Source organism: Brassica napus, chromosome A7 (assembly GCF_020379485.1).
Source record: "Brassica napus cultivar Da-Ae chromosome A7, Da-Ae, whole genome shotgun sequence".
In the NCBI taxonomy this organism is placed as follows: Eukaryota; Viridiplantae; Streptophyta; class Magnoliopsida; order Brassicales; family Brassicaceae; genus Brassica; species Brassica napus.
In genome coordinates this window covers 22,471,421-22,486,868 of record NC_063440.1, presented here as the reverse complement: position 1 = coordinate 22,486,868, position 15,448 = coordinate 22,471,421, and the positions used below count along the sequence as shown (strand labels likewise).

The 15,448-nt window shown below is 33.9% G+C and overlaps 2 protein-coding genes across 2 annotated transcripts; one reads left to right on the top strand and one right to left on the bottom strand.

The window, feature by feature from the left end:
* Nucleotides 1-561: 561 nt before the first annotated feature.
* On the bottom strand, nucleotides 562-3,951 carry LOC106426263 (receptor protein kinase TMK1). Its single transcript, XM_022689086.2, has 2 exons — nucleotides 1,471-3,951; nucleotides 562-1,394 (listed from the first exon to the last, which is right to left on the bottom strand). The coding sequence occupies exons 1-2, from the start codon at nucleotides 3,767-3,769 to the stop codon at nucleotides 862-864; spliced, it is 2,832 nt and encodes a 943-aa protein (XP_022544807.2). The 5' UTR covers nucleotides 3,770-3,951; the 3' UTR covers nucleotides 562-861.
* Nucleotides 3,952-11,900: 7,949 nt separating this feature from the next.
* On the top strand, nucleotides 11,901-15,167 carry LOC111197932 (zinc finger protein 4-like). The gene is made up of 2 exons (XM_022689085.2): nucleotides 11,901-12,466; nucleotides 14,251-15,167. The coding sequence occupies exon 2, from the start codon at nucleotides 14,287-14,289 to the stop codon at nucleotides 15,052-15,054; it is 768 nt and encodes a 255-aa protein (XP_022544806.2). The 5' UTR covers nucleotides 11,901-12,466; nucleotides 14,251-14,286; the 3' UTR covers nucleotides 15,055-15,167.
* Nucleotides 15,168-15,448: the final 281 nt, after the last annotated feature.

The window sequence follows — 15,448 nt, the reverse complement described above, 5'->3', positions numbered from 1 at the left end:
TATATTCGCTTCTCAGTTTGTTCCGGTTCAGTTAGTTATTTCAACTCTAGAAATATAGAAATCGATTGGGTATTTGAGAAATTCGGTCCGTTTGTAGCTTTTGTTATTTTAGTTTGATTCAGGTTCGGATTTTTGGTCCCGGTAAAATACTAAAACATAATACCTATTGTATTGGTGTGATGGGGAAGACAGAGACAAAGATTGTGAAAGTGAATCAGACGTCTGTAACAGAGATTTCGATGACTCGAAAGAGGAAGCTAACTCTATCAACTGAACTGATGTTGTGAATCTATTTTGATTCTTTTTGCCGTCGAAGAAAAGAGAGTAAAATTAAAGAGAAAAGAGATATAAAGTATAACTGAGATTCTTTGAAAAAGTGTTCCTTCCGATGAATATGTTTTAACAGTGTAATTATAAAGTGTCAATGTGCATGTGTAATTATTTCAAGAAGCAAACTATGTCACCAGATACTAATTTAACCCAATATTGAAATCTGTTGTTTATTGCAGAAACTAAATTAGTATTTTATTAAACAAAAAAATATAGTAGTGCCGTGGTCAATTTATAAAAGATATTAGCAGATCCAAACAAAAGAGACAGGCATGTGAAGATGAATCCAATGCCAACCTCTCTGCCTCACTGTCATTACCATTTCCACAAACTAAAAGAGTACACACGTCACGTCTGTTTGACTCAACAAAACAAACAGCAATATAATATCACGAAACCCAAAACCCTAAGGTTACTTGCATAACAAGAAACATGAAAGAATTGTTAAGTGAGAAGTGAAGAAAGAGGAAGAACACACAAATATACAGAAGAAAACAAACAAATTTGGGTTTCTGAAGAATTCTCATTGCATCAACGTCCATCTACGGAAGTGAAAGACTCTGCGAATCCGTAAGGTCTAGAAGGAATACTCATCTGCGTGTTACCCAAGCTAGGTAAAAGCGACGAAGTAGATGATTCAAGATCACTTCTTCCTTCATAAGCTTGCCATTTCTTAAGAGCTTGAGGCAAAGACATGTCCAGATCGATGCCGTATATGTCCTCCGGATTCTGATCAGCCGGTTTCCACAGCTCGACGAGTGAGGACAGAATGTTGACAGCGTGTCCCATGTCTGGTCTCTGGTAAGGCTCACGGGCACAGCAATGACCTGCCAGCTCAGCAACGGTGTGAACGCTGGCTAAGGTTTCTTCGTCAAGGTCTATTGTCGGGTCGATAGCTTTCTTGAATGATGATTCCTTGTTGATGAACATTCGTTTAAACCAGGAGACCAAGTGAATGCTCTCTTCTGGTTGCGATTCGTCTAGAGATTTCCTTCCTGTTATTAGTTCCATCAGAATCACCCCGAAGCTGTACACATCGACCTTTGTGGTTACTCGACCAGTAACTGCAACAAACAATATCACAATCATACAAAATGAATAGAATTAAATCGAATGTGCATAGTATCTAAACTAACTAACCTGCATATTCGGGTGCCAAGTAACCAAATGTTCCAGCAATTCTAGTTTCAATAGACCCTTTCCCTTCAGGAGCAAGACGAACGAGTCCAAAGTCCGCAACCTTAGCCCTCATATCATCCCCGAGAAGAATGTTTGACGGTTTCAGATCTCTATGAATGAAGCTCTGATGAGCTAATCCGTGAAGATACTCCACGCCTCTCGCCACATCCAACGCTAAAGTCAATCTCTGTTTCCACAACAGAGGCTTAAGCCCTTCCTCCGACCACTCAAAGAGATGCCTACTCAACGTACCTTGAGGCATATACTCATACACAAGCAACTTCTCATTCCCATCCAGACAATAACCAAGAAGCGTCACCAAATGGCGATGCCTAACCTTGGTCAAAACCGCAATCTCCGACTTGAACTCCGCAAAACCTTTCCCAGCAATCACTCCGTTCTCCATCCTCTTAACTGCAATCTTCGTTCCATCGTGCAATTCACCTTTATAGACAACCCCGAAACCTCCTTGTCCCAGAATGTTATCTTGGCTGAAGTTGTTAGTCACCGAGCGCAGCACTTGGATTGAGATCAGCATGTTTCCCGCTTCCACCATTTGTATATTATCCCCCACCTCGCTCGTACCGGGCAGCGTGTAGGTGTCACTTATGCCTCCAACGCTTACGCTTGAACCCGCCACTGTGATTTTAACGTTCTCATTGTCAGAGCCAGAGTGTCTCGGATGAACAACAACTGCATTCGAGCTCTCGCCTCTTGTGAACCGCTTTTGCCTCTTCTTGTACAAGCAGAAAACCAATAAACCGATCAAGAAGATCATTAGTAGTCCACCGAGGACAGAAACAATAACGATTCCTATAAAACCCGAAGAAGTTTTCACTCTCCCATCACTTAAGCCTGAACCAGAACCACCACCAGAAGGTGAAGAAGAATCAGGAGGAGATAAAGAGCTTTTATCTTTTCCGATATCCGGATTGCCATTAGTATTCACAATCACATTGCTTTTGAAAGCGGGAACCTTCCCGAAGAGATGGTTACTCGAAACGTCTAGCGTTTTGAGGTTAGGTAACGTTGTGAGCTCGTGAGGAATGGTACCCGTAAGGTTGTTGATTCCGAGAATGATTCTCTGAAGAGATTTGATGGAGCCAAACTCGGGAGAAATCGTCCCGGTTAGCCCCATTTTCTCAAGATTAATAACCGTAACGTTCCCATTGCTACATGTAATCCCAATCCAGTTCGTGCAAGGATCGTTTCCTATCCAACTCTCAGCTAACCTCAGTGGATAATCCACTGAGCTAGCGATTGTAAGCAAAGACTTCACTCTAGGATCACACTCGCCCGGAGTAGGCAAGCAGAAGCTATTAGTATCTTTCTCCAAATCGACCGAGACCGAGGTTTTAAACTCAGGGACTGGTCCTTGAAGATGATTGTTAGTCAAGTTCACAGCCTTCAACGAGTCAAGACTCATCAAAGAAGCGGGAACCGGACCGGTGAAGGAGTTATCCCTCAAGCTCAAGCTCTCAAGCTCCTGAAGACCGGAGAAATCAGGAAGAGGACCGGAGAAGGCATTGGAATGAAGCCAGACCTCTCTTAAACCGGTCATGTTCCGAATAACGTCGATCGAACCGGTTAGTTTCTGACCGTTGAGCCATAACGACTGAATCTGAGAGCCGGACAACCCCAACGGCAACTCACCTTCTAACTTATTAAAAGCCAAATGCAAAATAGACAAACCGGGAAACTCATCCGGTCCGAGAAAACCGGGTAACGTACCGGAGACATTAGCCGAGTTGGCGGAGAAGTTCTGAAGAGCAGAGGCGTTTCTCAAGCTCTCGGGAATCTCCCAAGACGCGAAAGGGTTGTTGTCCACGTCGACAGATTGTAACGAAGTTAAGCCTTGGAAGATGTCGCTGGGGATAGAGTCGAAGTGGTTGTTGCTTAGCATCAAGACTTGTAAGGAAGACAAGCCGCTTAGAGTAGGGATGGGACCGGAGATGTTGTTCCACTGAAGCTCGAGCCTCTCGAGCTCTGTTAACGAACGAATATCGGGAGAGAGTGTACCTTGAAGACCTGAATGCCCGATTTGGATCCGGGTTACCCGTTTGTCTCCTGTGCAAACGACGTGGGTCCATTTGCACGGGTCAGGGTCGGACCATCCGAAGGATGAAGGTGGGTTTAGGCTTTTCTTGAGTGAAAGCATAGCTGATGCGTCTCCATCTGAATCAGCTTTGGAGAACTCAAGAAGACAGAGGAGGAGAAGGAGAAGAAAGGGAAACTTGAGAAAGGCTCTGTGTTTCTTCATAGCTTACTTAGAGATTGGAAAATAGAGAGAGGGAGATTGAGGTAAAGCTTTGGTTATGATTGTGGAGAAATGAAAGTGGAAATGGGAAGATGGGCCATTGAGAGAGAAGGAAGAAGAAGATGGAACTCTGAAGCAGAAGCCAAGGAGGTTGCACATGGGATGTCTGCCCCGCAAAGCCAATGACAGTTTGGTAACAGATTAGATACATCAGAATTATTATTTTATTTTTTTCTATTTTTTTATTTTATTATAATTTTTGAATTATCATAGGATTGAGATAACGTTATTTGAAATAAAGAGGTCATAGTTTGAAATCTTGACTACGTAGTGGGTTGATGTCAAATGCTTCACACAAACGATATGGAAAACTAGAAAAGCAAAAAAAAAAATATATACATTACATCAAGTTTTCTTCTTCATATTATTGGCAAAATGTTTATTCTCTTAGCTTTAAATAAGTTATTATAAAGTAGATGATATGCACTACTTATTAACAAAAGTTCAGAATTACAAAATTATAAATAGGTAGAAGCTTATTTTACGCACCAGTTTTTTTTTGTAAATGGAAAATTGTTTTATTCATATGTTTTAAACAAATAACAGGTAACTTCAATTGGTGATATACTATTTCACACAATTTTATATTTATTTGATTTAAATAAAGAGCAAAAAATGTATAGTTTTGTTATTTTGTCATTAAAAATAACACTGTCTAATCAACCATTGGTAAAAATGTACAGTTTAATTTTAGTTAACTTGTTGCAACTTGTAAGTCCTAATTTGGACTTTAATCAAGATATTCATTTCTCCAAGAAGTATAATACTTTTGCCAGTTAACCACTCTGAACCCTTTATCTCTTTTTGTGCACATAAATGAGGATAATCAATGTCTCTAAAGGATAGCAATAAACAAATTTCTCTAAGCTTTACAGGCAGTTACTCGTATATCTTTTTTTTAATCCGTGTCTTATCAGAGTGTAAGCTATTTGATCCACCGATTAAAGCAAGCAATATGATAAAAAAATATTAGTTAAATTATTATATCATAATTTCATTAATATCTATATGTAAACAAATATTATAATTTTTATATTAATAATTTATTTGGAACTTATTATTAATGAATACATTAACTAAAATTTTCGTTCAGTAATTATTATTTACAATTTTAATTTAAAAAAAAAAAAACTCCGAAAAAAAATCTATTTTTTTATTGATTAGGTTTACGTACTCCACTGTTGAAGTATTATCTTTAACTAAAACAGAGTTGTTTATTTCTAGTAAACGATTATATTATATTAACTATCGTTAAATGTTCATGATATAATAAATTAATATTTTAATACATTTAGTTTAATATACTGATATTCAGAAATTGTTAGTGGAGTTAAATTGGTCTATAGAGTCTTGATGTAAATTTTTATTATATATAATACTAGATAAATATATATATAATTGTTTTTTAAAGAATTGTATAAGGATATATAAAACTGTTATACTAGCACTGTATATATTTACACATTTTTATTCTGTACTAGAGTCGTGTCCGCGCTTCGCGCGGATTACATGTTTAATTAAAGAACAGTTTAATTAAAATTAGAAGTTTTGAAGTTTCTGAAAGTGTAAGTTAAGTTTTGTTTTTTTATAATGCGAATACGTTGAAAACGGTGATCATTTTTTTAATAAACTAAAATAAGTTTGAATAATAAATTATGTTGATGAATTTAATATTCGTAAGAGAAAATAGTAGTGTGTCTATTTAATTGACGTAGAAAGCTGTAACGTAAATTTTAAAAAAGTTGATTGGTGTGGTTTGCTATGTGGCTTAGGATAGCAATTTATTCCTCTTCATGGAAGCGTTGTATGATATCAATATCGTTGTCAAAGTAGAAGCGCGATCCAGATGTGGTTGTGAGTTATAGTTTCCCTGAAAAAAGTGAAATATTTGTAAGCATTTTAGTTTGACATAAACTTTATGTTTAGTTTATTACCTTCATGTAACCGTAGAATGATACTTGTGATGATTACGATTTGGTTTTTCCTGGTAGATATGCGATTTAACTCCCTGAAATTAGACGTCTCTTTGTCCCATAAAGTTAAACGTACCAGTTTGGATCTATAAATAATTATTATATTATATTTCAAATTTTTTATATTTTCTATATATCTAGGGTATTAGGGTCATTTTGGGCATTTTGCTACATGTCATCTCTACAATTAAAAAAATAAACATGAGACGGATAATTTTATTTAATGTTGGTAATATCTTATGCATCATCTATAAAATAAATATATATTCATATATAACATTCCAGATTTAGTAATATTATTATTTTTATATAATTATACAATTTGTATTACTAAAGCTTTTAAAAATATGCAATTTTTAAACATCTAAATATCTAATCGTATGATATTTAGTTTCTTATATATCTACAAAATTTTAAAAATATTGTTTAGGCCAAATGTTTGATAATTATACAATTTTATATTATTTTTATTAGTTTTATACAATTTGATATAATATATATCAAATCTATATTAAATTTTATTAAGATAATAGTAAAATCAATAACATTTAATAAAATTTATTTTTAAATATAAGTTAGAACAACACTGAGAACCTCAATTGAAATAGCATAATAATGGGATGCGTGAGAAGCTTTGTGATTCAACACGCCTCCGGTCACTGTGGCGAAAGACTAAATAAAAACATGTAATTTCATAAAATAGAATGAGCTTCTTAGTTTCTTGGTATCATATACCGTAAATGGATATTGGGCTGATTTCAGTATTGACTGGGATTCAAATAAATTGTTTGAGCTTCGTAATTGACATGGATTTCAGTCGAGTCTGAGATGAGTTGGTAGATTGATTGGCCAGGAATTTTATGCCTATGTGGCACACCTTAGAAGCCTCCAAAATAGTTCCTTTTATATAGTAGGATATGGTAGTTCACGAAAATAATAAAACAATTTGTTTGGTACTCTTTAAGATCCTACATCGAGGGTCTAGGCTGTCAATGGCATAAGGGTCCAAAAGTTGTGAAACAAATTGGCAAAAATTATTCGTATATAACACATAGAAAGCATTAAAAGATATTATTAGAAGTATACAGGTGTAAAACAAGTTTTCTTTAAGAAGCGATGCTAGTTGATGTCAAAAAAAAAAAAAAGAGAAGCGTAGTGGAGCGACTAACGAGCGGCAACAAAGATTCTTACAAACAGATAGATAATGAGACTATTATTATATATAACATGAATATATGTGGTTACGTTTAATATGGAAATCTCAAAATTAGATATCTGTATTTCACAAAATGCTACATGTATCTTTCGTTGTCTCATGAATCATGATCTCAAGTCCTTTATTCTTTATTTTTACTATTATGTTATCACTTTCTATGGGAGAAAAAAAAACTCTTGTCGTAAGGAAAAATACAGGTGAAGCTGATTCCCCATGCACATGGCTCTCTGCAGATCTATAAGAAAAGAAATAAACTTTATCTTTTGTAAGTTATTACTCTCATTATTGTCTTTGTAATAAATTAGGGAATGATGATGATATGGTACTTAGTAAAACCTGTCAAAATATTTATCGGACTTAATGACATGAATACTTATTGGTCATTAATTGGAATCGTTAGAATTGAATTTATCATGAATCAATTTTGTTATTCCAATCCAGACATGACATATAATTGATTTTTTTTTAAGAGTTTACTAACCTATAAGAATAGACTTATAGACACACTATTACTATTCCAAATCATTTTCAAAAACAAAATGACAAAATATTCAAATATTTATGTCGCTAAATCCGGACACAACATGGAATTCTGGAAATGATGTATACGATAAATACCAAGTTTCCTCTCCTATAAGGCTATAGCAATAAGAAGGCATCATACTCGTAAAAATCTAATCATTTGATGATTTGATCACATATTGTTCATGTTCACAAAATATAGAATAGAAAAACGGTCGGAGGAAGGGAACAGAGTTCCAACTCTCCCCTTCCACTTTTCGTGCATGAGGGAATTTGGATCTACCAATAAATTCCCAAACACAATCCATATATCTCTTTGAACTGTCGCTCCCAAAAATAGATGTCTAACTTCAACATTAAAAAGTCTTCAGGAAAAGGTCTTTACATGCAGAGCGGACGTACAACAAGGTAATATAATGTGGAGATTATCTTACAGTACTCTCGAATGAGGCATTTCCTCATCTTCGACTTCTAGCCGGCAAATATCTACCTTCTGCTAGCTAATATTTTCATCCGAAAACTATATCTTTCCCGATTAACATAGAAACTATCCATATGAGATGACTTGACAAAATCGTAGTAACATACGTAACATACTGATACTTCATCAAGAAAAAACAGAACTACGATGTGGAAGTATTGAACAGATTTGGAGACAGTTATCATTGGCATTTATAAAAACACCGAGAAATTTCCTTTGTGGAATGACCAATTGTTCATGAATGGTTGGAACTCAATTTTTATGTTGCGTCGAAATTTTTTCACGCAACTTTTAGCTAATTTCTTTTTACGATGAGTTTAAGGAGTTTCTCATCAGTTCTTGAATAGGGAGGGAGTTAAAGAGTTTCTGATCAGTCCAATAACTCAATTTTTATGTTACGCAAAGTGAAGAGATTGTTGTTGTGCTCGTGGGCCACAATTTCTCATGTCTTGGCCCAACACCAAATCCTGCCCACAAAGAAAGAGTCGGTTAAAGTTTATACTAAGCCTAATGCAAAAAGGAAAGCTTTGTCATATATAGTCCTTTAAGGTAGGAAAAATCTGGGATTAACTCTAAATAGAACCTTAATACTGTGATTGGTCATTATTGGGAGACAAAAGGGGAGCTAGAGATCAACAAAAAAAAAGAAAAAGAGTTTTGACTTGGTTCTAATGGCGTGTGATTTCTATTTGGTATTGTAAACAGTTTTTGGGTTGCTTATTAATAAAATGATTAGTTTTGGATACGTTCTCATTCTAAAATCATTTCATGCTGTACACAACCATCTGAAACCTAATTCTGAGCTTCCTATCTAAATCCGAATCTCTAAAGTTCCATTTCACGTCTTATCATCTTTTGCAAAGAGTTTTGTTCATAAAACAAATATTCCAATTATAAGGGCATTCTAATGAAACACTAAAATTTACTCTATATTCCAATTATGGTATAAAACAGACGACAAAAAGGGACATGTGCTTACCATTTACAGCATTAACTATTTTGGTATAGTAACTTCTGTAGAAGAAAACTATTAATTAGTCAGGACTGAGGAGTAATGTATGGACGTAGATTTTGACCAAAAAATGTATGGACGTAGAAGCGAACAAACGGCGGATGTCAATTATACGCACAATGTTGAAGGAGATTCGAAATATGTGATTAGACATGAAATAAATAAATAAAAGTAGTTTGGGTGATAAGAAAAAATAAAGAGGAAAAGAACAGACGAAACAAATAAAAAGAAGCAAAGGGTCCAATGGGTGAGGAGAGGCTACAAAGGCACAGCAAAGGTCATGATAAGTTTTAAAGAATCAAAAAGTGTTCTGAAACTTCAAAATTCTAAAATAAAATTTAAAGGCATAATTTTTCAGATGTCCTCCCCGTGCAGTGAGGAGCTACTTCACTTTTCTTTCCTTTTCCTTTCTTTCTGTAGGAGAAAAAAACAAAGAGAAAAAATGAGTTTTTTTTTTTTTTTGTAAAAGAAGAAAAACAGAAGCTTGAACCAAAAAACACTAACATAAATAACCTTTTCTTGGAAAGCTGCCACCATGAGTATAATCTATTTATTATTTAAACAGTAATTTATTACTCCCTCCGTTTCTAAATGATCAATGTTTTAGAAAAATATTTTGTTTCTAAAAAATCCATATTTTACATTTTTAATGTATGTAATAATGGCAAATTGTAAACTTCAAAAACATTAATTGTGTTTACTGAATTTTGATTGGTTAAAAATTATAGGAAATAGCTAAACACAGAAAATCATACATTTATTATCAAAATTTTAAGTGTTTTCTTAATAAGTGTGAAAATTCTAAAACATAGATTATTTAGAAACAGAGGGAGTATGTTACTATTTTATTCTTGAATCACTGACATTACTATTACTAGGGTTTGATTGGTAATTGTAAAGTAAACTAGAGTAAATGAAAAAAGCTAAAGCAAAATATGGAGTAAACATGGATCTATGTTTTTCTCCACTTAAATAGTAAATAGAGTAAAAGTGGAAAGAATATATCCCACTTGATTGGTAAACTTTTAGTAGGATTGAGAGTAAAAGTTTACTCTCAAAATACAATCTAATCGCACTCCTAAATACACAAAAAGAATCCATTTCTTTTCGTTTAGAACGTTCGTGGTGAAGACTTGAATTGTAAAGTTTATCTTTTAGCTATTGGACCATATGGATTGATTTATGTCCCATATTTATCAAATTGTAAATTAGTTTCAATAATTAAAATCAAAAGTACCAGCTAGAAAGCAGCCGTCCAAACAATCGATAAAGATTTAAAATTTTAGAGGGTTATTTTTCTTTGTATTAAATTTTTTACTTAGTATTTATATGTTTGTATAATTTATAATTCTTTGATAATAGTAATATTTATAAAACATTTTAGCATTAGTTATGAAACTTTTATCAATAAATATATTGATTAAGTGTATTGTTAAATAATAATAATATTTTTAAATGTAATTTTTATTAACAAATTATTTTAGTAGAATTGTGATTACCTAAAGTATTGATGATAACATTGACAAATATTTATATACAGTTAAATTCTAAAATTATATTTACCAATCATTAGAATTAAATTAGTTTATAAAGTTTTAGTGTTATTTATCTGATAAATATATATGTATATATATGATATTAGATAAAAACATAAAAATATGTTATTAAAATTTGCTTAAAATATTAGACCGGCACTGTGTATTTTTTTTTTTTTTTGAAACACTACCGGCACTGTGTATATCTAGAAGAAAAAGAACATTATGCCAACATGAGTTTGATTGATCCAAGTAGCAACTTGTATTAAAACTAAAATTATCATTACTTCTTGAAAGCAAAACTATTACAGTGTTTTAAGAATGTGCTTAAAATACAGGAATTTATCATTTAAAATAAATGTAGTGCTTGTCTACGCTCGATACGAAGAACTGTATCTCCATCATTTTTGCTATCCATAGTGAATGTAAATAATTGACTAGAAAAATATATCATCTGAACTGAACATATCAAATCATGATGCATGGAGATGCAGCGGCAACGAATAACCTGCCCACTTCGTCCACCCCCGTAAAAGAGATTCAAAGCATATAGCTTAATCCTTTCAAACTTCTTAGCAAACGTAGTTTTTCTTTTTATTTAGCAAACGTAGTTGACATATTAAAGAAGGCATCTAACCCTACATCTACTATAATCCAAAACCTTCGGTTCTCCATTTTTAGAAATTTCACATGAAACTACATATATACACCACATGATCAACTAATAAAGCTGATAAATTATTTGTATACCGAGGATATAATAATATGTCTACTAGATAAGAACATAGGTAGACTGCGAAGAAAACAGTGGAACTAGTTGTCGTGGTCCTACACATGGATATGCTTTCTGTGTAGGGATGATCTTCACTGCAAATTTGGACTCTTATCTCAGACGTGCGAACTGCTCCTAATCAGTATTCTCGCCATCTCCCATTAATGGTCCCGAATAATTTACAAAACTTATACGTCATATTTGTTGAATCAGAATTCGGTCTTAGGTAAATAGCACTAAATGATGATGGGTTATTTAAAAACGTGTATTAGAAAATTATCGACTGATTACCAAAAAAAGTATTGAAATCGGCAAAAGTGATGAAATATTTTAAAGACATGTTTAACGTTCTAAATTAGAAACCATAATCTCTTTGTTGCTTTAGTGTTAAATTTGAACGTCCTCTTCCAAACTACGAATTCCCTTCGTATATATACGAGGGAGTCGATGAGTCTGCAAAGTATGTATAAAATAAATAATTAAAGATATATCTGTCAAATCGACTTTTGAAATCTACCAAAAACGCATAAACTTGTACTAATATGTTGATTCACTGCACACTAAACATAAGCTTGCTGATAGAATTTTGAATTGTGCCAAAAGAATAAACGGAATTTTTTTGATCCTCTATGCACTTGACTGCCAACTTTCACCTTTGACAGAGTTGATTTTTTTTTGGGTCAAAGACAGAGTTAATTAATAACTGGAGTTATGGACTCTGAGTCTGAAAACCAATTGAACCATCACACACATACATGATGAATCATTATAAAATCACAAGAAACTAAATAAAAGAAAAAAACTATCCGAATATAAGAACTCTACTCTGACTTAAGTGTGAGACGTCCCACCATTGTCCCCTCCACTGCCACTCACAGCAACCTTAGCTTTTCCCATAATAATAAAACATCATCTTACACTATACAATCCACTCGCTCTTCTCTTCTTTTGTGCTCCAAAACCAAACATAATAACACTCACAAACTCTCACATCTCTCTCATCTCACTCTGTTCTCCTCTTTCTTTTTAAATCCCCAAATTACCCTGGAAATCGGTGGAGACAAAGCTGATCATAGCTCTTAATTCTTTCTTCAAATTCCAAGCCTCTGTCTCCTCATCATCTTAAGAGGTATAAGTATTATTCTTTTCTTCAAATATTTAGCCTCTATGTACTTGGATTAACTTATGTCTCAAAATTGTGCGTCGAAGGTTGTAGTTTTGACGATTAATATATATAATTATCAGCATGGTTTCAATATATAACTGCAAAAAAAGTTTTGGTCAGTCCAATTTTCTCTCTTTTTTTTTAAATGGCTTTAATATTCTCATTTAGTTTCAACTTGCTCTTTCTTTTCGTTCTGCTCAACAACATTGGATACCCTAAATTTTAACTACACCTTATACGGTTAAACCTTTTTTTTTTTCATTTCCAATTTGGATGCTACAGCTAATAAGATACCTTAAAGTTATAAGAAATTAAATTGTTTATGTATAGTTGTTTCGCCCCACAAATCTCAGTTACTTGATACTGATATAACCCTTTTCAAGAAAAAGAAAAAAGAAGATCATAATGAACCATGTTAAAAAGGAACTTAATTACGGAGATAATATGATTTCCAAAAAAAACTTATGGAGATAATTATATAATAAAGTATGAATCTGCTTTGATAAGTAATTTGATTTCGCTGTCGGTGCTATCTCGTAGTATCCGTTTGTCTGTTTATTTTTTGTTGCTTTGTGTTTCTTTTTGTTTGTCGGTTTTTTGTCGCTTTGCGTGCTGTTTTATTTTTCGATTTTACTGTCGGGGAAAGCACATGAAGTAGAAACTAGAAAATGTATGGATCATACTCGTAATCTAATGGCTTGCAATTAGTGTTATTGCTAAATAAAACTAAAAGAATTTGTTTAGTACTAAATTTGGGACTGCTTGATGGATGTGTCAGTACTAAATTTGGCACTTCTGATGTTGTCTAGTCATTGACTCACTAGGACCATTTATAGAGTCAGTCACACAAATGTTCCTCCCACTTGTTTTTTCTTGTAATTCAGTATCTATAAAACCTATAGAACCACCTTCATTAGAGGTTCTTTAATTAGAATACCACCATTAAAAATAAAAAAATAAGAAAATAAAATAAGAGAGAGAATGAAAAAAGAATCTAAAACAAGTGTTTTTAGGGCATCTGTATCAGCGAACTGAGAAGCGTGATTCCCTATTTCATTATTTTGATTTTTTTTCTATTTAATTTAAAAATAATAATAATAATAGTCGAACAAATCGTGGGCCGCCACGTGTCGTGAGGTCTGCAAAACAGTGATGAACCTGTATCACTGCAGAGATCTCACGTGACCTGGATTCACAAAAAGTGGATTATTATAATAATTTTTTTTTTAGGAATTGTGTGAACTTGAGCAATAATCCCTTAACGGGGATGCTCTTAGAACCATTTCTAAACTTTAACCATGTATCTAGTATTTTAGAATTAAAAAAAAAATTTAGTTATTTAATTAAAATATTTATTTTTTTATTTTTTTAGAATCTCACATAGCTTCTAATGGTTGGAGGTCCTCTAAATAACTCAAATTAATTTCAGTCCACGAATTAACTATTTCTCTGAATTTTCTAATGAAACCTAAAACATGTTTTATATTTATATGGCCACAGAACTATAATGTCACAGGGTTGCTTGGAATATGAATTTCCTCAAAGTCCACTTAGACCACCACTAAACACTTGTTATTTCTTAAATTATAATTTTTATTACAGTTTATCTAAAGACATTCTCAACTTTGTTGGACATACCCAATCGTGATCATCTAAGTTCTTAAAGTTATTATTACTTTCTACGTATTTCTCAATTATTACTGATCTAGACATTTTCACTTTCTCTAAATATTTCAAAATTGTTGCAGAAAAAGATAAAACAACCTTTAGTTGCTGCCCAAACTATGAGATCCATCTTAGACCTTGAGGCTGAAGCTTCATCGGAACATAATCATCCAGAAGATACCAGTAGCCAAGCTGCCTCGAACTTGTCTCCGGTAGAAGAATACTGCAGACCCATCTCTCTGAATCTTAGCCTCCGTTTCAACAACAACAACAACAACAATTTGGATCTTGAATCATCTTCTTTGACGCTGCCAATTTCGAGCACGAGCGAAAGTAACAACCCAGAGCAACAGCAGCAGCAACAACAGCAACCGTCAGCATTGAAGAGAGTCTTTTCTTGCAACTACTGTCAAAGGAAGTTTTACAGCTCTCAGGCTCTCGGCGGTCACCAGAACGCACACAAACGTGAAAGAACGCTCGCAAAACGTGCTATGCGTATGGGTCTGGCTGGGGTTTTCTCAAGAGGATCCAGTACCCCCTACGCCACAGCTGCTCTCTCTTGCCTCCCGCTGCATGGTAACATGACATCAGTCAGGACTTTGGGAATACAGGCGCATGGCTCGTCCCACCACCTAAGGCCAGCACCAGAAACGATTATTAGAAACATTGCCAGGTTTAACCAGGGGTATTTCAGTAATTGTGTACCTTTCTACGTGGAGGACGACGATACCGAGCTCCTCTGGCCGGGGAGTTTCAGACAAGCGGCGGGTGCCGTTAGGGCTGAAGCTTGTAATGATAATTTAGGTGAAAGTAAAGTGGATTTCTTGGAGGTCAAACAAGCAGTGGATATGGAGAGTTGTCCTCCAGATTTAACCTTGAAGCTTTGAGCTATCTCTTTTTTTTTTTTAATTCTTAATTTGTTGCACGAGCTACATATAACTCTATTATGTACAGTGAGATTTCACAACCATTATGATCAAATAATATTCTCTCGTTAACTTGTTTAGGTGTATACTTTAGAAATTTCTAATTGCGTCAATGTCTTTAAGATACCTTTTGGCGGCTGTATACTGTATACTAATCAGATGATTAAGCCACCAAAAAGTACTAGCCATCCTACAAGACAAAACGTAAAACTCATTAAGTAGACAATAAACTTCATAGAAGGGTTAGATATCAAACATCATAAAAGAGAATAAAGGAGATATCCAGCTTCCATGAAACCATATTCCGAGCTTAACCCCCTCTAAATACACGAAACTTTTTTCTAATGTTCAGTTT

Coding starts and splice junctions, on each gene's coding strand:
- LOC106426263 (XM_022689086.2), bottom strand. CDS start 3,769: ATGAAGAAACACAGAGCCTTTCTCAAGTTTCCCTTTCTTCTCCTTCTC. Junction 1,395..1,470: donor CTTGGCACCCGAATATGCAG/GTTAGTTAGTTT, acceptor TGTTTGTTGCAG/TTACTGGTCGAGTAACCACA.
- LOC111197932 (XM_022689085.2), top strand. CDS start 14,287: ATGAGATCCATCTTAGACCTTGAGGCTGAAGCTTCATCGGAACATAAT.